This window comes from Anabrus simplex, chromosome 14 (assembly GCF_040414725.1).
Source record: "Anabrus simplex isolate iqAnaSimp1 chromosome 14, ASM4041472v1, whole genome shotgun sequence".
Lineage (NCBI taxonomy): Eukaryota > Metazoa > Arthropoda > Insecta > Orthoptera > Tettigoniidae > Anabrus > Anabrus simplex.
The window spans coordinates 39,423,722-39,447,678 of record NC_090278.1 but is presented as its reverse complement, the minus strand read 5'-3'; the positions used below and the strand labels follow the sequence as shown (position 1 = coordinate 39,447,678).

The 23,957-nt window shown below is 38.6% G+C and overlaps 1 protein-coding gene across 1 annotated transcript in view; it reads right to left on the bottom strand.

Moving 5' to 3' along the window:
- Positions 1–622: 622 nt before the first annotated feature.
- RpL30 (ribosomal protein L30) overlaps positions 623–23,957 on the bottom strand; it is a 30,349-nt gene continuing 7,014 nt past the window's right edge. Inside the window, exon 4 of the mRNA XM_068230382.1 lies at positions 623–854. Within this exon, the coding sequence (XP_068086483.1) occupies positions 677–854 (178 nt within the window). The 3' untranslated portion in view covers positions 623–676. The remainder of the gene's footprint in view (positions 855–23,957) is intronic.

Here is a 23,957-nt window from a genome sequence, read left to right as displayed (position 1 = left end):
CTTTATAATATGTGAAATAATAATGTTATTTGTGTTACATCTCACTAACAACATTTACAGTTTTCTGAGACTCGAGGTGCCGTTATTTTGTCCCACTGGAGTTCTTTTTACGTGCCGACAATTTATAGCACCACACACGTTTCCATAATATGTTGACTGCATTTTAATTAGTACAGTGGTTCTACTTCAGATACTGACAACACAAACACTGTTCACGTAGTGAACCACTATAAAATTATCATGTATCCGTGATCCGATATACAGTAAATACGTAGAAAGAGACAAAAATGTCGGTCAATCACTTGTTTTCTTGGCTTACGCTGCGTGAACCATCAACGATAGACCCCAAGTGTAAGCGTACGAAATGTAAAGCATAGATTCCTCTACAAAAAAGTCCGCGATGGCACATACCTATTTCCAACCGGCTGCCCTCTAGAAGCGGTTTTATGCTACAGTCCGCGGCAAAAAATATAACTCCTTAAAATTAAATAAATATTTCGATATTATCGAGCTCCTCATCAAAATAAATTGGCATTTTGATTTGAAAGACCTGTATGCTATATTAAGGACCAGATTTATATAGGTACATTCAGTTATTTTGAGGGTAGAAAGAAACACAATATAGACAAAAAAGAAAAGTTTTATATTTTCTCCCTTAACCTACAGTAATACAAGTTTATTGGGGATCTCCCGTAGGCATAGATCTGATGATGTCTGAATCTCCAGGATCTGTGATGGACAACGTACACACACGGAAGTACTTGCCGCATGCTGTTCCGAGTTCAATATTGTTACCCGAGTAGTGGTGGACACCAGTTTTGGCCAGCATAGCATAATACTCAATTTCAGATTTCCTGAAAAAGAAAGCCATACAATGTAAAACAAAAAAAACCATTAAAAATAAAAGATTTCACATGTAGAAATCAGCTGCTACGTTAACCTGATTAATAAGTCATCATCGGAATAATATGCAGTTTCTACCTGTTGGCCAGGTCTGCTTATTACAAGAGCATTTTATAATATGAATAAAATAATTTTTTTAAGGGTCACATACTGAAATTTATAATTCCTGCAAAATTTTATTAAGATACCATGTTAATATTTTGTTGGTAAAAGTATGTGGTAGTATGAATATCTGTACCAAATTTCAACACTGTAGCCTTACTAGTTTCATAGATATATAATTTTCCTATATTTATATGAAAATGATTCAAATATTCTAAATGTCAAGTATGCCAGACCGATCCAGATAGCACAATATTTCTATAATTAGCTAGTATCTTATGTTTATATAACTGAAATGGTGCATCATTTTTTAGATTGTATTATTTACTATGAAGACAATTTTTCCCCTCCACTTAAGGTAATTTTTGTGAAATTCCTGAAATTTTATTTTAAGGTTTGAAAATGTTTTACAGGCAAGCCAGAACTGCAATCCTAAAAGTAATACATACACTTATGGATAAAGTAATAAGGAACATGCATGTGAATTTAAAAGATAAAAGCATCAGATCTGCAGCACATAGTACATTTTATACGCGTGTAACGGAGTAAATGGCATTTTTCTAAAATCGTGCATATTTTTTAATATTGCCACTTTTTCTTCTTTTCCTTCTGCATTTCGGCTTATGCCAGTGGGCAGAGACTGAATGCAGAAAGCAATACAACCAAACTGCAAGAAACTTAACAACCACAAATTACAAAAAAAAGATAATACTCTCTCTTGCATACTTGTTTGTATACAGAAGTAACCACCTGTTATCACAAATATTACAGAAATAGAGTAGTTCATCTACTGCATAGCTGCCAACTTTTAGAAATCAAAAATAGGAAGATTTTTTCCTTGAATTTCATCACATAAAAGGAAACTATTAGCGAATCACCTCCGGAGATAAATTTCATTTTGAGTTATCGAGAATACCGTTTTTGAGCATGCATAGTACACAACTGAATCATATGTATCTACGGGTTTTTACTGAATACATTATGCTTAACGGTACAAAAAATATATAAAAGAAACTATTTTACGGCATCAAACACACTATAGTAACCTTTTAGAAGACAGGATACAGTGAAAAAAAAATCTTTGTTAACAAGTAAAGAAAGGGTTACAGGCAAGCTGAAAACTAATATGACAGGTACAAAAAAACTCGAACTTCTAGTGAATGGCAAATCCTCGTCATTTTTCGGGTGTCAATTACCAGTCACGCACGAAAGCAAGTCCAGAAGTCGCCGATGACAAGCTCCATTTACGAAATTCGGCTGCGTGGTATTGATGAGAAGTTTCAACGTGAAGGGAGGAAAGGTTAACCGCAACAAACAGAAGAGACTAACAGGTTTCTTCAAAAGTGTTAACGGAGCTACGTTTCTTGTTTCACTACTCTATATACTGTATCCTGTCTTCTAAAAAGTTACTATAGTAAGTGTAATAATTAAAGTGATGCCGTAAAATAGTTTCTCTGTATACCGTTAAACGTAATGTATTCAGTAAAAGCCCAAAGATACATATGATTCAATTACGTGCTATACATGCTCTGTATATCTCCTCTATATCTCCAAATTTCGATAACTTGAAATCAAATTTATCTCCCGAGGTGATTCGCATAATAGTTTCCTTAATTACACTGTAAAATGAACGCAAAATTTAATTTTATAGGTATCTCTGAACACTTGGAGATAACGTTTGTTATTTTTCTGGCCATAACCTGAATAGAAAATACCAGAAACTGTCACCCACACAACTCCCTGAAATACATTCAACTCATTAAAATTATGAAGAATAAACAAAAATATGCTAAACTACCACATACAAAAGAGATCGGTCTCATACATTATTAACATTAAGACTGACAGAACCGCTAGAAAAAACATGTGGCATACAACCCCAATGAATTTACACACAGAAACGATGTTAATAGTGCACAAACCACACGATAACTCATTCTTTCGTCCCGATTAACTGAGTCGCTAGCGCGTGCTCGCCTCTTGCTTGTAGGACGACTGCCGTCCCAAATCCCCAGCCGTAAAACATACATGCTGCTGTAGCGAGCAGGAAACAAGATACATGAAGGTGACGGACGATACACTCGCGAAATAAAGCATCAAATAAAAATGCTTGAAAATGAGTTTGGGTAAATTACACAAGCACATGAGAATTTATCCTAGGGAAAGAGTATTAACTGTACATGAGGTTATATTTGTCAAAAATAGGAAGAATTAAAAATAAATCCGAAAATCGGAAGACAAATTAAAAAACAGAAAGTTTGTGGGTAAATCGGAAGGGTTGGCAGGTATGCTACTGGTATTTAATAGGCAACTAGAATGAGTCATGAAATAAAAAATGCAAAAAAATCGAAATGCAAAATTTCCTCTATGATATTTATTTTCAAACATTAAAATTATGTGTATATTTCACATACTAATCGTTCCTATACCTAATGCTACATAGCAGCACAATGCAGGATCAACAGTTCAGGGGGCATTTCAAAGTTTCATAATTATCCGATGATAAATGCACGTACAGGATAATGTTCTGTATGGAACAAACAAAAAGAGGTGTTTAAATGACTGTGTGGCAGGCATTTTAAAGGTCTTGCTGCACCTTTAACAATGCCAGAACATGGAAAATCATACCGCGAATTCATCCACAATGGTCAAAGGTAAAGTAATTTGTAAAAATCGAAAAATATAAATGTTTGATAAAATATGCCTCAAACTCAACCCGCGTTCCTAAAAAAAAAAAACCTTGATGCTTTGCAAACAATGGTATTTCTAATACACAGCGACATCTAGGAAATACTGAGCCATATAGCATTCTTTAAATTCATCACGTGTTTGTTTCTCCCACAAGGTACAATGCTACTTTCCACTCCCATACCTGTAGTTTTGTGGGATCAATTGTGTTATAACTAAGCAGTGCAACATCCCAGAAGTGGCATAAGCAGAATATTGTAATGCAAAGCCAATATTGTAAGAGTCCACTAAACGTCATGATGGGCAACCTGTGATCACTTTTATTTTCGCACACCATCTTTGGCCAATTAGTTGGTTATTCCTGGCCTTAGAGAAAACTATCATTGTGCAAGAGTATGTTTTCATGTGCAATATAATGACAGACAGGGAGAGAGTGAAATCCCAGTGCCACCGCATAGCATACTTTTACAATTGACAAATTTCATTGTAATGGTCCATATTGATATAATTTGATTAAGAACTTTATTTTATTTAAGGTATCCACATAATCTATATACATCAGTTCACAAGTGAAAACCCATGCAATTTCAATGTCCAGTGATACAGTTTCCAATGTCCAATGTTACAGTTTCGTCTTACTGAAAGATGTAGCATCTTATTAAAAATAATAACTTAAAAGTAAAATCACACTGAATATTACTTTTGAATACATCAACTTATCTTCCAAGGAATCGTTAGGAAATGTGTGCGCGACTGTTTTGGTTACACTCTACAAATATCCTTAATATTGTAAAATGCATACTTAAAAGAACTAAAGTACAACCATTTTCTGTAAAAACCTTATTAAAAATAGTTTGTAGCTTGATTAGAGTTTCAGTGTACTGATAATGTGTTTGTTGAGCTATAGCCCAGGAGGTAGAAAAGGGATTTCGCTGACAGTTGCGTTTGTCAAACTGTCTAAGTGCCAGAAGCTTTCAAACAGAAATCTGGTCAATAACAAGATTGGAAAGAGAAAAAATATCTTGTTAATTTAAAGTGTTGAAGTGACCCATGTTTTTTCTTGTTGAGAAAATATTGAAACTTACTCCATTTGTACTCCTCCATAGGGAGTCGTGTTACCCCTAAAACACAGCAGCCCATTAGGACACTGACCAGATAGCCTGCAGATACAGGAGTGCTATGCAGTCAGCGTGACACTTCCTTTCTTGACCGATACGTTTCTTAGTTACCTAAACTCTATTAAGAGTAAATAAAAAGCAATCTATGACGACTCTGGAGTCGGGTGTGTACTTAATGCGCATCAAGCCACTATACACAATCAACATGGATTAGTGTGTATCCCTGATGTAATGCTTATCTGTTATTTTTTGCTATAATGATATTTGTTCGTGGCGTCGAACTGTGTAGATCTTTTGCCACTACTTTCACCATATGATATGAACCAGCGTGTAAGTGGAACTGCAGAAGTGTAGTGTGTTGAACGTGAGGTAAGGAACGTTAAGGACGACACAAACACCCAGTCCCCAGGCCAGGAATATTAATCATTTACAATTAAATGGGAATCGAACCTGGGGCAGCCGGCTGACGCATTGCCCTCTACACCGCGGGGCCGGACTGCATAACTGTTACTATCAAGGTGAATAAAGAAAGTAAAAGTTACACTAGCTCGCTGCGATAACACGCTGTGTGTCGTGACCCTGGACAATGCGGAGCAAGCTGCAGTAACTGCTGACAAGTCCGATAAGAAGGTTGGTGTTGTATCCCATCATTTTCTGTGTGCAGAGCGGGCTACGCTCAATGGCGTGTCAACTGGATGTTCACTCCAAATTGGAAGTGCGTGCAACGATCAGACTTCTATGGGCTAAACGGCTCAATTGCACGGACATTCATCATGAAATTACTGCTGTATATGGTGAGTGTACAATTTCTCGTCCAGGTATTGTAAACTGGTGTAGGCAAATTAACGCTGGACGCACAGACCTTACAAATATCGCGAGAGCCCCCGCAATGCACATGTTGACCATTTGGATGGGATCTTAAGAGAGAATCGGCACATAACACTGCATGAAATTGTCAGCATGCTGAATATTTCATATGGCAGTGTGTTCTCCATTGTTCACCAGCACCTTGGATTTTGTAAATTGTGATAAAGATGGGCCCCAAGCCTGCTCACTGATGTTCACAAGGGACATTTCCAATCGTCACTGGCATTTTTGCAATAGTATTCTTTGGAGGTAAATGAGTTTGAGGGAAATTATCACAGGGGACGAAACGTGGGTCCACCACTCCACCCACAAAACAAAGAGAACATTGATGAAATGGGTGCACACCACATCACCACCACAAAAGGCCAAGGTACAACCTTATGGCGACAGTGTTTTTTGACAGGAAGGTGTACTGCATGTGGAATTTATACAGAAAAACATTCAGACCAGTCAATACGGACCAAACACAATATTAACCTATCATGGTTAAGTTTATTAACAATCAACTCTGCTTTGTATTGTCAAACATTGAACCGATTGCAAAAGGCAATTAAATAAAAGCGGCAGGGAAAATAGAGCGCTGGTGTGATTTTGTTCCAGACAACACAACACTTAACACGGCCCGCCAAACGTACAAACTGCTGCAGCGATTCAAGTGGGAAGTATGGCAACACTCTCAATACAGACCAGCGCCATACAATTATCATGTGTTCGGCAAGCTGAAAAAGGATCCCGGTGGAAGATGAATCCGCACTATGAGGATGTAATAAATTTCATATTAATCGGTATTGAAGCAGCTGTCTCCACGTGGTTACAGAACGCAGGTGGTGATTTCTACGCATCCGGAATTGAAAAGTTGGTTGACCATTCCGAGAAATGTTTAGTCTCTTGGGGACTATGTGGAAAAGTGAACTTACGTTGTATATTGTCATAGCCGTGTTTCCTATGTGCAGGTGGTTACATAAATAGTCATAACTAGGAAGTGTAACTTACTATTTGATTCGCCCTCGTAAAATCTACTCCAGTACACTGTCACACTGATTTTGGAAAAAGTCACCTGTATATATGAGGGCAGATCAGAAAATAAGTTGCACTTCCCAGTTATGGCCATTTATTACATCACCTATACAACAGCAACACGACTATAACGACCTACACTGTAACGTCACTTTTCCACATAAGTTTCCAAGAGACTCTAAACATTTCTGCGAACGCACAACCAACTTGTCAATGCCGGATGCATAGGGCGGAATTCATAAACAGCACTTATACATAAGTGCCCCTTGTAAGCCAGGTTTCATTTCATATTACCTACGAAAGTGTCCCACTTATTGCTATAAGTGGACCCACACACACTTAAGTGACTCACTTACGTTGCAGTAAGACGGAGGATGATTTTGCTGAATGTGTTGCATTTCATTCACAGAATACTTTCCGTGCACACAGTAGAGATGGAAAATCCTGTCAAAATGTAATGTCACTAACAATTTAAAGAAGGTTTTGTTTTAGTAAAGTGAGAGTTATGAATATTCTTGTTCCTCTGAGAGAGTGAACATAACCTCTAGAGGACTCACTATCTCACCATTAATGAAGATATTGTTTAGAGATTTTATGCCACCTCTAAATTTCAGGTTATTATTATTGATATTATCATCACCATCATCATTACCGGTATTTTGCTTAACTAACTGGAAATGTGTTACAAGTTGATAAGTAGTAAAGAACTATACTGAGTTATAAGAAAAATGAACAATGTTGCACTACCACCATTTATTTTAAGGTTGATTTGTGCTAATTATATCAGGTTAGTCAACCAATCGTTTGCCGGTATATATACTGTAAGAAGCTTCTGAAATTATGGCATCGCACATCGAAACATACTAATTACCTTTTATTGGGGAAGTAATTAGGCCTATTACAACGTAACGTCTACAGATATATTTGTCAAATCATTAAAAGCATTGTAAGGCTAGATATTCTACATTTGGATGAATATTCGTATAGGTTTGAGTGCCTGGATAACTATAAACATATTATAAAGAAGAAATGGGCATTTTCGTAGTTTGCATTGTCCACAAAAAGTTTTTCTCGCGTAATGAGAAACTGCGGCAGTCTACTTCTATATTATGTGCATGTACTGTACGTCGACACAAGTTCTTGCAGGTGCTGTCTCAGCTCGCTGTTTTGTTATCCATTCTGATAATCAAATATAGACGATCTTTTAACCTCAAAAATTTCGTGATGTCCTTCGATAATCAAAACACAATAGATCATCCCACTATTCGGTAGCCAGAACTACACGATCCAGGAAGCATGGGCATAATATACAGCATTGCCACATCTCCAGAGATACTGTATCAATGAGTGCGCTCTATAAGTGCTGTCTATGAAATGTAATCTCATATAAGTGACCCCTTATAACTTAAGGGTTCTACTTATATAAGTGCTGACTATGAATTCGGCCCATAGAAATTTCCTCCAGTGTTCTGCAACCACTCGGAGACAGCGGCCTTCACCTCCTCATCGGTCTGGAAACGTCGATCACCGAGCTCCGTTTTGAGCTTACCGAACAGATGAAAGTCACATGGCGCTAGGTCGGGACTGTAGGGTGGATGTTGCCAGATCTCCCACTTGAAACGCTGCAGCAGTTCTCTCATTTGGCGAGTCCTGTGAGGTGTTGCGTTATCGTGCAACAAAATCACACCGGCGCTTCTCTTTAATCGCTTTACGCAACCGGTGCAACGTTTGCCAATACGACTCGTTGATCATCATTCCTTTCGGCAGGAATTCCACGTGCAGCAAACTCTCCATGTCAAAGAACAATGTTGCCAGCTGAAGGTTGAACCTTGGCCTTCTTTCGTTGTGGTGATGAGGGGTGCACCCATTCCAATTGATGTTCGCTTCGTTTTCGGGGGTGAAGTGGTGGACCCACGTTTCGACACCTATGATGATTCGCCGCAGAAACTCGCAGTCCCATTCCCATACCTGCCAACTTTACAAAACCAAAAATCAGGAGATTTAGATATGAAAATCAGGAAAAATCGGGAGGAATCAGGAGATACAATTCGTAAAAATGGCTTACTCCATGTCTTGCGCAATACAGGGGTTATATGGTATGTTATAACACTTATTGTCTCAAAACCCGACTGCTGCTATACAAGGCTAGAAGGCTAAAAATTACACTATTCCCTCACAGAAAGTATGTGAGAGAGATGATTCGTCTCTGATAAATCTTCCGAAAATAGTATGAACTCACGCTCCACATTTGTGAATCAGTCATGCACTTAGATGCCATTAATTCGTAGATTAATATATTGCATCACGCGGCTGCGCGATTATGCGAAGCGCAATGCTATTTTTATCAAGTAATAAAATTAAATTCGCCAGAAATGTTTCCAAATGGCTCCTAAAATCTCTGGAAAAGTCACTAGTCGCTATCTTTGACATTCTGTCACGAAATTACTAAAAAAGACTCCAAATCTAGCGACTAGTCTCTAGAATCGACTAGACTGATTTGAACGAACATATAGCACGCGAGAACGAGAGACTGACAATCGATATACGCGTCCCAATCAAGACAGATATACAGGTTTCAATAAACATCGCACATGTTTCTCGTTAATGAACGTCGATATTTCATTTGAAAGCGGCCAATCAGCGAAGGACTTCCGGCCACTTGCGTTCAAAGCTGAAATGGCGGGACTTGAAAACAAATTTTTGAAGTTCACCAAACATAAGCTAAAATCGGGAGAAACAGTAGAATAATCGGGAGGCGGGAAACAATGTCGAAAATCGGGAGTCTCCCGCCTAAATCAGGAAAGTTGGCAGGTATGTATTCCTCAATGCTGGCAACCATGAATAAGTTCGCTGGAAAATTTATAATGTCCAATAATGGACCAACAATATTGGTATTACAACTACAGAGCTCAGTAAAATTCAACTTTAAGGGTATCTCTGAACACTTGAAGATAACGTTTCAGTTTGTTACGTTTTGTGGCCACAATGAAGAGAAAATGTCACTGACAATTCTCTGAAATACATTCAAGTCATTAAAATCTATATATACAAAATAAGAGTTTTGTCTGTACATTGCTCAGAATTTTAAAAGGATGGTATTTCTGTATCAGCCGTGCCCACAGCAACAAGAAAACACACTTTTTACTTTTCCGTAATTTCTGTCTGTATATGTACACACACACACGAGAAAACTGCTGAAGAGAATTTAATGAAAATCGGTATATAAAGTTGGGCGAAAAGTTGCTACAATCTAGGCCATAAATAATTTTATTCACGCTGACTGAAATGGTAGTTTAGGGGAAGGCCTAAAATTTAATTCTCAAATATTCATGTTATTAGTCGTCATATCTTAATGAAAATCGGTATACAAAGTCTCGGAATAAGTAGCTATAATCTAGGCCATAAATGATTTTACTCATGCTGAGGGAAATGGTAGTTTAGGGGAAGGCCTAACATTTAATTCTCAAATATTTTATATTAATGGTCATATCGGCAGGGGAAGTCGACGAATAAGTTGTTACAATCTAGGCCATAAATAATTGTATTTACACTGAGTTAAGTGGCAGTTTAGGGGAAGGCCTACAATGGAATTCTCAAAATATTTATGTTGTTAGTGGTCCTATCTCAATGAAAATTGGTATGCAAAGTCGAAGTCTCTATAATCTAGGCAAAAAATTTCATTCCCAAATAATTACGTTATTAGTGGTCCTATCGATAAGTACTACACAACTAAAGTTATATAGTTCCGATCATTTATGTCTTAAACATTGTTACCATACTATGATAAAACGAGATATGCATGAATTTGGATTTTTGTTACTAAGTCCTTATCAGCGCCGAGTCACAAGGAAATGGGTAGACAGGATTTAATGAAAATCGGTATGTAAAGCCGGAGAATAAGGAACTACAGCTATAAATAATTTTATAAGACGTCTTAAGATCAGAGTGTCGAAAGAAAATTAAATGTGAAAGCCTATAATATACAAAGTTCATAAAATTGATCAACAATATCACTACACCGACCATTGTTTCTTGTGATGTGCTTTGCCTTCTGTTGCCACTCATCTCCAAGAGATAGGATTACTGCTGCGTACGCAGACCCACGGTGCCCCTCATATAGCGGTACAACTCACAGGCTACGCCCAGACCCGCAGTGTTGCTCACATGGGTACTGAAAACCTCTAGGCCAGCCTCTTTACTGCTACTAATCACAAACCCATTTCGTACCTAATTTAGTGGTACTACTTGCAAGTACAGGCAACCCACGGTGTTCCCCGCATGATGGTACGAATCAAAAGTTGTTTTATGGTTCTAATTCAATCCCTTGGTCGCCCGTTTTAGTCGCCTCTCACGACAGGCAGGGGATACCCTGGGTGTATTATTCTTCTGCGTCCCCCACCCACAGGTGGTAAACAGAGAGAAAAAAGAAGAAAGAAGGGATCCGTCACTTCGAAAAATGAAGTAACGGACGAAGAAAGGCAAGGGCCACGAAGGGTGTGAAAATGAAAGACTCCCTAGGTCTCGAATGCTCTAATACCGTTGGGGTCGGAAAAGAACAAGAGCTGACCAAGGGAGGTCGGATAGGATAGATGAAAGTGAGGAGCGTGGCACGAGTAAGTGGAAGCAATGCCAAGACTCAGCTAAGGGCCCCATGGTCGCCAATCCACACTCCCAAGTTGAGAGCCCCTTGGGCCCCTTTTAGTCGCCTCTTACAACAGGCAGGGGATACCACGGGTGTCCCCCACCCGCAGGGTGTAGTGCGTTTGGTCCGCGAGAGATATTTTATTTCCCTCAAGTCTGCCGGCAAGCTGGTTAGGACCCCACTATCCGCCACCTGGGACGCACCACGCGGGAGTATCACCTCTCCCCCTGCTACGCCTGCGTAGCAGGTTTGTGGTACAAACCCAAGGCAAAAAAGATGGGTTTTCTCATCTCAAGCTTCCACAAAACAGATGAATCAGGGGAAGCTAGGAAGCCTAAAATACTATCATCTTATAATCTCACTAAAGGAGGTATCGACAACTTGGATCAGATCAAAGAGACTTATTTGGAGTCAAGGAGAGCTCCAGATGGCCTCTCACCATGTTCTTTTCTAATGAATATAGCCACAAGCAACAGCTTCATAGTGCACCGAGTGGCTACTGGTGAAACACGGAGTTCATAAAGATTTTGGCGTGGAGCTTCTGTGTTGACTTTAAGTTTTGAGCGCCCGTCACCACCTTGCCACAAAACCTCAAGATGAGAATACAAAACATGGCTCGAAAGCAGAGAAGAGATTCAAGAGCACCTAGCGAAATCACTTTGCTGAGGTTCAATGTCCGGCATTTCCCAGTCGCTGTGCTTTCTGCAACTGCCAGAGGAATTGAGAGACAAAAGCACAGTGTTCATTATGTGTGACATACATGTCGTAAACACACCTGCCTCCTTTGATACATTTGTGCTGGACATCAAGGCAGAGAAGGGGTGATTACTGTTATAAGAGGAATTCCTCTATATAACACTAATCGCAGAGAAAAAATGGAAGGGATGAGAAACTTTGAAAAATGTAGGTATTGGCCAAAAGGAGGACAAGGGCCACAAAGGGCATGAAAATGAAAGACTCCCTGGACCTCGAGTACTCTAATACCGCCGGAGTCAGAAAAGAATAAAAGTTGACCAAGGGAGGTTGGATAGAATAGACGAAAGTGGCATAAGTAAGTGGAAGCAATGCCAGGACTCAGCACAGGGCCCCTTGGTTGCCAACTCACGTTCCCAAGTTTTTTTTTGCTAGTTGCTTTACGTTGCACCGACACAGATAGATCTTATGGTGACGATAGGAGAGGAAAGGCCTAGGAATGGGAAGGAAGCGGCCGTGGCCTTAAGGTACAGCCCCAGCATTTTCCTGGTGTGAAAAAGGGAAGCCACGGAAAACCATTTTCAGGGCTGCCGACAGTGAGGTTCGAACCCACTATCTCCCTGATGCGAATTCACAGCTGCGCGCTCCTAACTGCATGGCCAACTTGTCCAGTCTTTCCCAAGTTAATATCCCTGGGGGCCCTTTTAGTCGCCTCTTATGACGGGCAGGGGATACCGTTCACTAATGTGAATGCTCAAAAGTATAGACAAGTAGATAATTTCCATTAGTGTACGTCTTATTTTAAATACTTTTTGTTCATTAACCTTTTGCACTCCTATGTCGAGTGCAGTTCGGCATTAAAATATTAGACTTTCACTCCGATATCGAGCTCCACTCAACATGACTTTCAGGGCTTTTATGACGACTGTGCCATGTTCTGGTATTGTAGAACTATCTAATGGTCTCTGAGAGAACACGTTTTCCTATTTACAATAGTTCGCGGGAATTGTGGTAACTTTTTTAAGTTCCGTTATTCTCAAATGTTTATGCAAGCTCACAGATGATGATGTTTGAATGTAAACATGGTTTCTGCTTCGTCTTCACTCAAGGAACTGGACATTTTAGAACAGTTAGTGGACAGTGATAGTGACGATGATGAACCAAGAACTGACTTGGATGATTTATTAGTGAAAAATATAAGTGATAGAGATAAAGAAACTGGAGGTGGTGATGCTCCTCCATAACCATGGTACGACTGGAAAGCTGGCGATCCTGATTTACCTGCATTCTCATTCGATGAAACAATTTGTGGATACAAAGCATCAGGTAGGAACAATCCCTCAACAGGTAGGAACAATCCCTCAACACCTTACGGATTTTTTCAACTTATTTTTAGTGACGAGTTATTCCAGCAAATTGCCGACGAGACCAACAGATATGCCAACAAATAAATTCAGAAAGTGAGAAAACCCGATCTCTACCCAGAAAACTGTTTTGAAAAGTACCACACATTGAAAACACACAAGGATTAATGTATTTTGTGTGCCGTAATTGTAAATATATTCATGTAACATACTTATATTTTGTGTTAAATTCTTTTGCATTGTTTACATCCTACAGCTGCACAAATTAATTAGGAGTGGAGCAGGAAGCATACGCTAAGGGTAATGGAGCTCAAAAGGTTAAATTGATTTTGAACTTCTTATTGAACCAAGTTATTTAAGACTGTATTTTCTTTCATGTCAATTACAAACTTCTAAAACAGTGACCATAATTCTTCAGTGTGTTCACATAAAGAAAATAGTGCAAAATTGAACTTTAAATGAATATGAAGTAAAACGTACGCAAAATAATGTATCACATGAATTGTTCTAACAGTTAAAAAAATGTTATGCTGTAAAATGGGTAGTTTTCTTTATCATTTGAGATACAATAATTCCTGTTAACTGTTGTTTTAATTTGACTATTCAGGCCTGAAATATTAAGAGTAGCAAGGGATGATGGGAAGGATAAATTTATATTTAGTTCAAATAACTTATATTTCAGAAACTTGGAAAAATAAATAGAACGGAAATGAATGTTTAAAGCTTTCAAAATTTCTTTGTAAATCTATTAAATTTGGGAAAATATTTTTCTGATAAGTCCACTGAGTACATAGAAGTGTTTTAAATAATCTAAATAAAAGGAAACTTACTTGCAACAATATACACCTCCAAAAATTCTATTACAGATTACACGGCAGTACAATATATGAAAATAACCATTGCGCTCTAAACAGATAATGCGTGTCCGAGTGTGTTCATCGGAAGTGCGTGCCCGACGGAGGGTTAAAAAGGTAGAGCAAATTCGTGATCATGCTGCGAGAAAAAGTACGATATGGATAATAGCCCTATATGTGATTCAGGGAAAAACTTGTCTTGAACAGTAACCACCAAGCATTTAGCATCTGATAAGCAAAGTTTCCAGAAATCAAAAACAGGATATATGAATACAGAATGAAAAGATACAATTTGGACATGCAGTCCTGAGTGAAATGTGTTGCAAAAGCTTTACCAAAAGGCCAGCCATGAATGGCTTGCATGTGCACTGTACAGCTGGCTTCACTGGTAAGACTTATACAATATAAAAATTATTCCTTTGTCTGGAATCTCTAATATTTCCACCATTCACTACTTAGTAAGATTAACAAGGTCTCTCAGACTGAAACATGTTCTAATATTATGAAGTCATAAAAGTACTAAATGGTAGAAATATGAGAAATTCCAATTAAAGGGATAATTATTTTATTAGTTAAAGTCAATAGGAAACAAACATGATATTCATCAATTGGAGATTTAAACAGGTCAAAAAAGGCACAGAAGTGTTCTGAAAACTATATATGCCCATTGAAGGGGCATGTAAGGAGGTTAGGCTTCGTTTTAGTGTGCACAAGAATTACTATTAGCCTGTGATGATTAGGTTCTGGTGAGAGAGATTCAACGTTCTGCTTAAAACATATCTGCAGAGGGACGTAAGACACAGAGGGTTATGCTTACTATGTTATTTCTGGTCTGTGATGTAGGTTCTGGTCAGCAATCTGAGAGGAGCAGCAAGTGCCAGTTCGATGCGCCATAATGTTGCTTCACAATTAAGTATTTATTTATTTTCCACCTAGTCGATACAATGATTGCTTAAGGCAATTTTTAATGGTCAAAAGTGGTACATGTTTCGTATATTATCAACATCTTCAGCCACATAACACTGTTTAGATGAAAAATATATAAAACTGACAAAGTAATGCTTTAGAGGAAGTGTCCTTAAAATTAACATAAGATTGACAAGATTAAAACATGTACCACTTTTGACCATTAAAAATTGCCTTAAGCAATCATTGTATCGACTAGGTGGAAAATAAATAAATACTTAATTGTGAATCTATTGAAGTGCGATACGGACCATGAAGCTGATTTTATGTAATAATGTTGCTTCACAAGCCTCAAATTATCCATTAAGGTTTACTAGTGCACACAACACTGAAATTCTATAGGAAAACAAAAATATACTTACATGATAATGCTCTCCACAGATAAGCTTGAACCAAGGGATCTGTTGTCACCTGCACTGTTCAATGTACTGTTACTATTGCAATTTAATATGGTCATTGCTAATATTGAAAAAAAAAAAAAAAAAGTCGTTCCCAAGTCCTTTAGTACACATTTAAACACAACTATGCTCCTGGGTGAAAAGGCAGCTAGGGCTAGGGGCCTGTCAATCCGCATTTCACAGACTGTTTCATCACTGAGATGAGTTAACTATTATGGCTATTTCAGTCAGACAGTAGCCAGTTTGTTGTGCATTAATTCCATATAGTAGATTATTTCAGCCACAGTCCTCGGCCTGATGGCTGAATCTCTAACAGCAGTCACAGATAGATTGGGCGTCACTGTAGAGGTGTAATAGAGAAATTAGGAGCGAGCCAGAATGTCCTATTACACATTAGCCTGCCAAATGCATGCACCAACAGTAAAGCTAAAATTGGCCAGGACACAGGATGTACAGACAGCATGGATATACACAAATGACATCGCTCATCTTACAGAGCACTACACCAAAGAGGGTTTTCCACTAAGTAGTACCAAAAACTGTGCAAATAACAGAACTTTTGAAACACGAAATGTAGCATTTAGAACAGTAGGTCACTTCCAAAAATTGGAGAATAAGTGGAATGATGTGTTTCGTTCTACAAGACAATCCTCCAATTCTATCAAATCACCTTTAATCCTGAATATATACAATATTGTTTATGTTGTGTAAACGATTGTGAATGATTGTGAAATGATAATATTCTTGAGCAAATTAGATGAATTGTGAATAGAAGTCCTCTGTTAGCACTTGAGAATTTACAGAAAGTTTTCTGCTGCAATCTGTCCAGCCTCTGCAGTCCTAAAACAAGTGTTCGACTGAGTGCCAACAGTGGACTTGTATCCATAATTTATCACAATTGTTCATGAAAAAAGCAAATCATTGAACATTAAAGAAGTGTTCAGTGCAAAAAAGACAACCTCTATGATCACACACATTAAATTTCCCGCTCTTTGAACTGATAACTAAAGAAGGCAGGCCACACTATGTTTCATTAGCTCTTTTAAGATATTTTAAGAACGAAACATCTTATTCTTTGTTTAACAGTGTGCATTTTATTTCTAGTTTAATAATGTGTAGTATTACAGTTATGTTATTATTATTATTATTGCATACTAATGTACATAGATGAATTAAAAGGACAATTCGCATCTATATAGTTACTCTTTGCTATAGTCCACGATCGATCTTTCTCGTTTAGGACACATGGTTATATGGCATCTGTCACAGTGGTTATTACACAATGCACATACACATTCATTGTTTGGTTCATGAAACTTTTTGTTTTTACAAATTTTATGGTGAAAACCATGCACTGCCAATCTTGTAATTACATTTCTAAGTTCTTGATTTTCTTTTACCCATCTCCTGTCGATCATTGCATCTGTGCTATAGAAGTCCAGAGGGATTTCTTCGCGCTTCTTCTCTCTTGTCTGCATCAGTTTTGTCGCTTGCTCAGTAGATGGCAGGGATAGTTTGTAACGTAAGTCCTCGATGTAGAATGTTTCTCTTGCCAATTCGTAAACAAGCCTGGAAGGTGTTGTTCTTGCCACTCCAAGTGCTCTTTTCAGATATCGGGCTTTTACTTTCTCCATTGAGTTTAGGTCTGAAAAAGATAGGTTTTCCCATATCAATTCTAATCCGTAGGTCAGCATTGGCGATATTTTAGCATTAAATAAGATCATAGCCGTCTGGAGGGATAGACTGGTTATGTTCTTTATGTCATATATTCCTCTTATAGCAGCTGTTATTCTTTCCTTTACGTGTATCCTGAATGAATTGCGTGTTGTTTGTAGGGTGATTCCTAGATATTTATAGTAGTTTACTGTCTGCAGTTCCTTCCCTCCTAAAGTCATTTTATCCTCTGTTGCTAATCTTCCACCTTTCCGGAACACCATGTATTTTGTTTTGTTACTATTTATACTGAAGTCATTTTCTTCTGCCCAGTTATGTAAGTCATTTAGTGCTTCTTGTAATTCAAGTCTGTTTGAGGAACCTATGACCATGTCGTCTGCATACATATATAAAGATAATGAATTCGATTTTTTAAAGATCTTCACGATATCTGCGGTGGCGATGTTGAATAGGGTGGGGCTGATGGGATCCCCCTGTAGAACCCCATTTGTCTGCAGGATCTCTCTTGAAGTTGTTATTCCGTCCTTTATTTGTATTCTGTTTTATGTCAGTATATTTCTTATGGCTGTTGTAACTACATTTCCTCCGTTTGTCATGGATTCCATTTTTGCTACGAGTTTTGTCCTATTCAACAAATCAAAGGCTTTTGTGTAGTCGATAAAGACGGTTCTGAATTTGCCTTTTGGATGTCTCAGCGCTTGGTCAATGTCATTAAGAAGATTACATACGGCCTGTAAGGTGGACCTTCCTTCTCTAAAGCCAAATTGTTGGTCTGGAATCAATGGATCTATTGTCTCCGTGAGACAGAATGAGAGTTACGTTAAACTGAGTTGACACTAGAAAGTATAGTTTCCTTCTTAAATCATCACCACTGTTCATACAACGAAAACAATATTTTATATGTGCCTGGTTGAAGGTGATTTGACAGAATCTGAGGATGCTCTTATAGAATGAAACATGTCAATAAGATTGTCAAATTTTTACAGGTATGCTTTAGGGTTCTAACCAATACATCTTGTTTCTACAGACTGAAAAGCCTGCAAGTTCTATTAACAGTGTTGGCACTGGAGGAAAAAAAAAAAAAAAGACTTCCTTCTTCACAAAGTAACAATTTTGTAACCACTTGATACTGCTTCTGCAAGCAAGAGCACGTAACCATGTTTCTACCTACGTCACTTCACCCTGTATCTTTCCATATTTAATTATTAACTTGTGTCTCTCAGTTCCGTCAGCATATTTAAAATGAACACAATTTAAAATCTCAAACTGTGAATCACAATTTACTTCAAGGGCTAAGGAAACACAGGTAGGGTCCTATGTGCTCCACTATTATGATGTCAGCGATAGTGACTTATCTCTTTTAGACAATTTAACCCTCGAACCGGTAGCTGACGATATATCGGCAGGTGTGCGCCTATCTCAACCGCTGTTGAGGATAGATCGTCAGGTCTACTTTACCAGTAAATACAGCTAGAAGTTGAGAATATTTCTGTTAGATGGCAGCATTCATCAGGCTTATCTTCTCCTTGAAATGTGGAATGTTTTGGTGTTAAATACATCCATTTATGTGTGATACCTTAGAAACAAATGAAGGTCGCAATTTGTACAGCTTTGAAACACGTGTTTATTTTGTTGTGACTTGCTCTCATTGTTTACTGTGTGTTATGCACACACAATGGCTACAATTCTTGATTTAAATAATGCAGATATTGTAATAGAATTAAATTCATCTGTAAATTCAAGGCCTACTGCAGCAGAATGGATAAGTGCTGTGCCACCTGAGGTAGGTTATGAACACCCAACGGTTAGAGCTCTATCAACTACCGTACGTTTTATTGAATAATTCCTGAAGTATTAACACTATTCACTTAAAATTTGCATGCCTATTATCAGAATTGTTTGCTGTACAGAATGTATATTTTTAAAAGTTTCAGAAAAACTGACTAGTCATTTATATTTGATGTGTAAGTAAAAAATATTTTTGATTTTTTTAGGAGGAATTTAAAGGCAGAAAATTAAAAAATATATTACATTCAGGGTAAATGAAAACCACTTTTCAAATAGTCCAGTTCATGCTGAATATTTCAGTTGTTTACTGTGTGTTACGCTGAATATGCATATGTGCATATTCTGTGAATAATACATCTTTCAGAGTGACATCAGGTACTGCAAATGCGTGGTGCACACCCACCGGTTAGAGCTATTTAAACTACCAGTTCGAGAGTTAATATCTTACGAGTACACATGTGCTCCACTCAAGATAACTCTAGCTTGACTCAGTTACACAGCAGGTCAAAGAGGCAATTTTCATCATTACAAAATTTGACATCAGGCCTTCTTCCCTCTCACTCTCATACACTCTACTCATAAACCAACAAAGTGGACACATTACTGCCAAATCACAACATCTCCCGGCTGGACTGGGCACTATTAGGGACAGGTAAGTTTGAATACTTAAATACTGCTAAGGAGGGTTAGTTATTACTGCTGGTACTAACAAAATTACTAATAGTGATGGTTAGATTCTGGTTTTCCAGAAAAGACTGTTAGTGAAACTGTTACTGTAGGTTAATAGGATGGTTAGGAACAAGCTATGCCTCGAGCATCAAGTATCACCACTTGGTGACAGCCCTTACAGCACTTTTGTCATAGGATGCCTGGGTGAAGAGTGGCAGCAGCACGACATTGAAGTTATAACTATGCCAATTACCAGTCGAACTAGTCCAGTAAGGGTTCTATGCATGTATCTGTGACTCACCAGTGGTTCATTGCTGAATGCAATACAGCCCGGCTAATCCCCACAGTAAAGCTTTTAGCAATCCTTAGAATTGTTAAAAAAGAAAAAATCTCTTACAAATCCTTTCAACTTCTAGTAACTAGGCAAAAACAGCAAAGGGTCATTGTTAACAACTTGGTATAGAATTTAATAAATAATCCTTCATAGCATACAAGACAAAAGACCATACTAAACTGCATTTCAAAAGCAACATAATATCAGTGCAAGTGCAACCAGAGACTACTCCATAGGATTCCCTTTACAGGTTACCCACCAGCAAATGAAGGATGCTAAAATTATATGTCTGTTCCTTCGCAGCATGATGCCACAAATGATCGATTCCCTAAAATTTATATATATAAAATAACAGTTTTGTCTGTACATTGCTCAGAATTTGAAAAGAAGGGTATTTCTGTATCAGTCATGTCCACAGCAACAAGGAAATGCACTTTTTACTTTTCCGTAATTTCTGTCTGTATGTACACGCATCACGAGAAAATGGCTGAAGATAATTTAATGAAAATCGGCACGTAAATCAGGGGATGAGCCACTACAATCTAGGCTATAAATTTTATTCACACTGAGTGAAATGGTAGTTTAGGGGAAGGCCTAAAATTTAATTCTCAAATATTTATATTATTAGGGGTCCTGTCTATGAATACTACAACGAAGTTATATAGAATTAAATTTGCGATCACTTATGTCTTATACATGTTTATCGTACTAGCTATGATAAAACAGATATTCATGAATTTGTATTTTTATTGCTAAGTCCATATCAACGCCGAGCCACGAGAAAACGGGTTAATAGAATTTAATGAAAATCTGTATATAGAGCCGGGGAATAAGAAACTACAGCCTAAGCTATAAACAATTTTATTCACCCTGGATGAAATTGGATGTTCTTTCTCTCTTATGCTGCCACTTAACTCTGACAGATGGGATTACTGCTGCGTACCGAGTATAACAGCCTGACTGAATATTGACGGGAAATAGCCGGGGAGTTAGAAAATTTTCTTCTTTAGCATGCCATTCCTCTGGTTCATGCATTTTCTGATACTGCTGGTACGGAACATACTGGTTCATCATAGTATTCCAGCTATTCGATCCCTACTCTGACGTACTGTTTTGAATGAGCAGTGTGAAAACTTAAGGCAGAGGCTCACTTAGTAGTAGCCAAATCAGCAGTGAAGAACAGGTTTCTCCTCTGGCTTGGGAGGAAAAAATTTGCCTCCAAGTGAGATAGATTTTTCCGCCGCCAGTGTAATGAACTGACATTTTCTGACTCATGGGATACTCCTACGAAACAGATTTGTAAAAGGGAATAGTTTTTGCCCTGGGATTCTCCACTATTTGATCCCCCCGTCGAAAAAAGACGAAGAGTGTTCACGGATCACGGCCATCTGCAGCTTGACCATTCCAGCTCTGGAAATTTGGACTGTAGAAAGGCAGGTGGAGAGTGTCTGCCATTATAATGAAAACTCCCCAACCTGATTGTGACTGATGGTAGGCAAGCGGGCCTACCATTACAATGAAAATTCCCTAACCCAATCATATGAGAAAAGATGTTTGATGACTTCCCCGTTGCGTTTCTAGGGTAACGTCAAGAGCTATGCAATTTAATACAATCTTGCTCACGTGCACACTACCTAACCTAGAATTCTGTATACAATGTAGAATTCCGTAGCGAAGCACGGGTACATCAGCTAGTGTAAAACTAAAATTAGACCAATGCAGACTTGAGGAAATAAGGTAGTGTTAGACATTGGCAACAATTTACGATGCTGGGCTGAGTGGCTCAGACTGTTCGACGCGCTGGCCTACTGACCCGAACTTGGCAAGTTAGATCCTGGCTCAGACCGGTGGTAGTTGAAGGTGCTCAAATACGTCAACCTTGTGTCTATAGATTTACTGGCACATGCCTTAAGGTACAGCCCCAGCATTTGCCTGGTGTAAAAATGGGGAAAACACAGAAAACCTCGGTTAAAAGTATTAAGACTTGCCTTATAAAGGAAATCTGCAAGAATGGACAACGGTACACACATATCCATCGAGTCCTTGAACATACAACCCAGTACCCTGCCTTGTACTTCCTTCCTCTTCTACCTCACACAACTTTTTAAAGATAGTGAGCTATTACTCCACCAGATTCGAGACACCGGTATGGGCACCAAAATGCCCACTTCTTCATGGGAAAAGAATGATTCCCTCTGAATTGAGCCTCCCCAGCCCCTAGTCTGGTGGTGTTTCACTAATGATGTCAGTCACCTGTGGCACCCAGAAGCAAAACTACCCGACCCTCAACAGTTAACGCCATACTACCCAATACTCCCTACATTCAGCTGTGTCATTTGTTTACTTCTCTCGTGGCCTTCTCGCCAAGGACATGAGTGCATGCTCGAGCGGTCAACAATGCTGCCAACCTGTTTAGTTGGGAATGAAGACTAGTGACAACACCATTCGACAGTGACTAAACAGAGGTTGCCTGGTGGCGTTTAAGCCCCCACGTTAAGGCCGTGAAGTGGCTTTTAGGCCTCTAGCATTCTGCAGCGCAAGAAAAGCGCATTGTATGTTGGACAGTAACGAAATGCTGAATTAATTTATAACTGGGGTCAGTAACAAAGCGATTGGTCTGGACTGGATAGGTCTGACTAGTGACAAAACCATTGGACTGTGACCAAGCAAAGAAGACCTGGGAGCGCATGCCCCAGGTTAGGACTGCGAAGCGGCTTTTAGGTCTCTAGCATTATGTAGGGTAATAAGAACGCATCTATTCCGCCTAAGGCGTTCGCATCTATTCCGCCTAAGGCGTTACCAAATCCCTATTTAAGAGCTCCTTTCCCCTAGACGCGAGGGTGCATAAATTCCTTAAGGCTGCCGCAGCCCTGTATCCACCACGGCATTAAGGCAAGTTTCATATTAAGTTATTGCTGTTGTGTATTTCACATTTGCTTTACATTGTGTTTTTATTTAGCCAAGGTTGCTAACGCAATCTTATCGTTGATGACATCACATTCTTTTAACGTTGACCAATAGGATTGTAAGTAGCTACTTTAGCAATAGACAATGCCGTGCGCTACTCTTTATTAGGTTATAAAAGTAAATGCACTTCTGGTGGATGGATGGTGGGTTCCTAGACATCGCAATGAACACATCTCTCCTCTAAAAACAATTCCAAGTAAGATTTGCATAATTTCCACTTCCTTAAAATGTTACAAACTTTAGTTTGTATGGTATCAACTTTTACCCCTGACCCATTCCTGCACTGCCTCAACTATTACAGTGTCCATTACACGTAGCAGATCTCTCCGACTTCTATCACTTTCCTTGACATTGACCTCAACCCCAGGATGACAGAATCAATACCTCTGTGCACATCAAACCCACCAACCATCAGCATTTATCACCGACCTGATAAGAACAGCATGTGTGAATGGTGCGGAGAAATTTGTGCGACATAGTGTTAGTATATAGGGAAAGCAAGACGTCTCAAACAAAATGTTGTTCTGTTTAATGCACATTGCTAGACTATCGCTAATTAATAACATTTCCTCATTAACCAGAAATCACTCAATAAAGGGCAGGGCAGGCAAAAAGTCAGCTGTTTTTTCCAAAACCCATAGGGATGGTTGAGTTAAAAACCAAATGTTTTTGTTGGGGCAGTTATACTTCATTTCATGTTATAGAAGGTATCCTGCCAAGTGACAAAATAAACATCTCCAGGTATGTGCCCATGCCAATATTGACACTAGGTTTGAATCCTGAATTTTAAATCTTTCATTAACATTCCATATTTACGCGAATAATCCACGCCTTTTGAAAAAATTTTGAGGCACGAAATTGGGGCGCAGGTTTTATTTGCGTCAAGGATGCCAACACGCTCCTGGCTCACCTA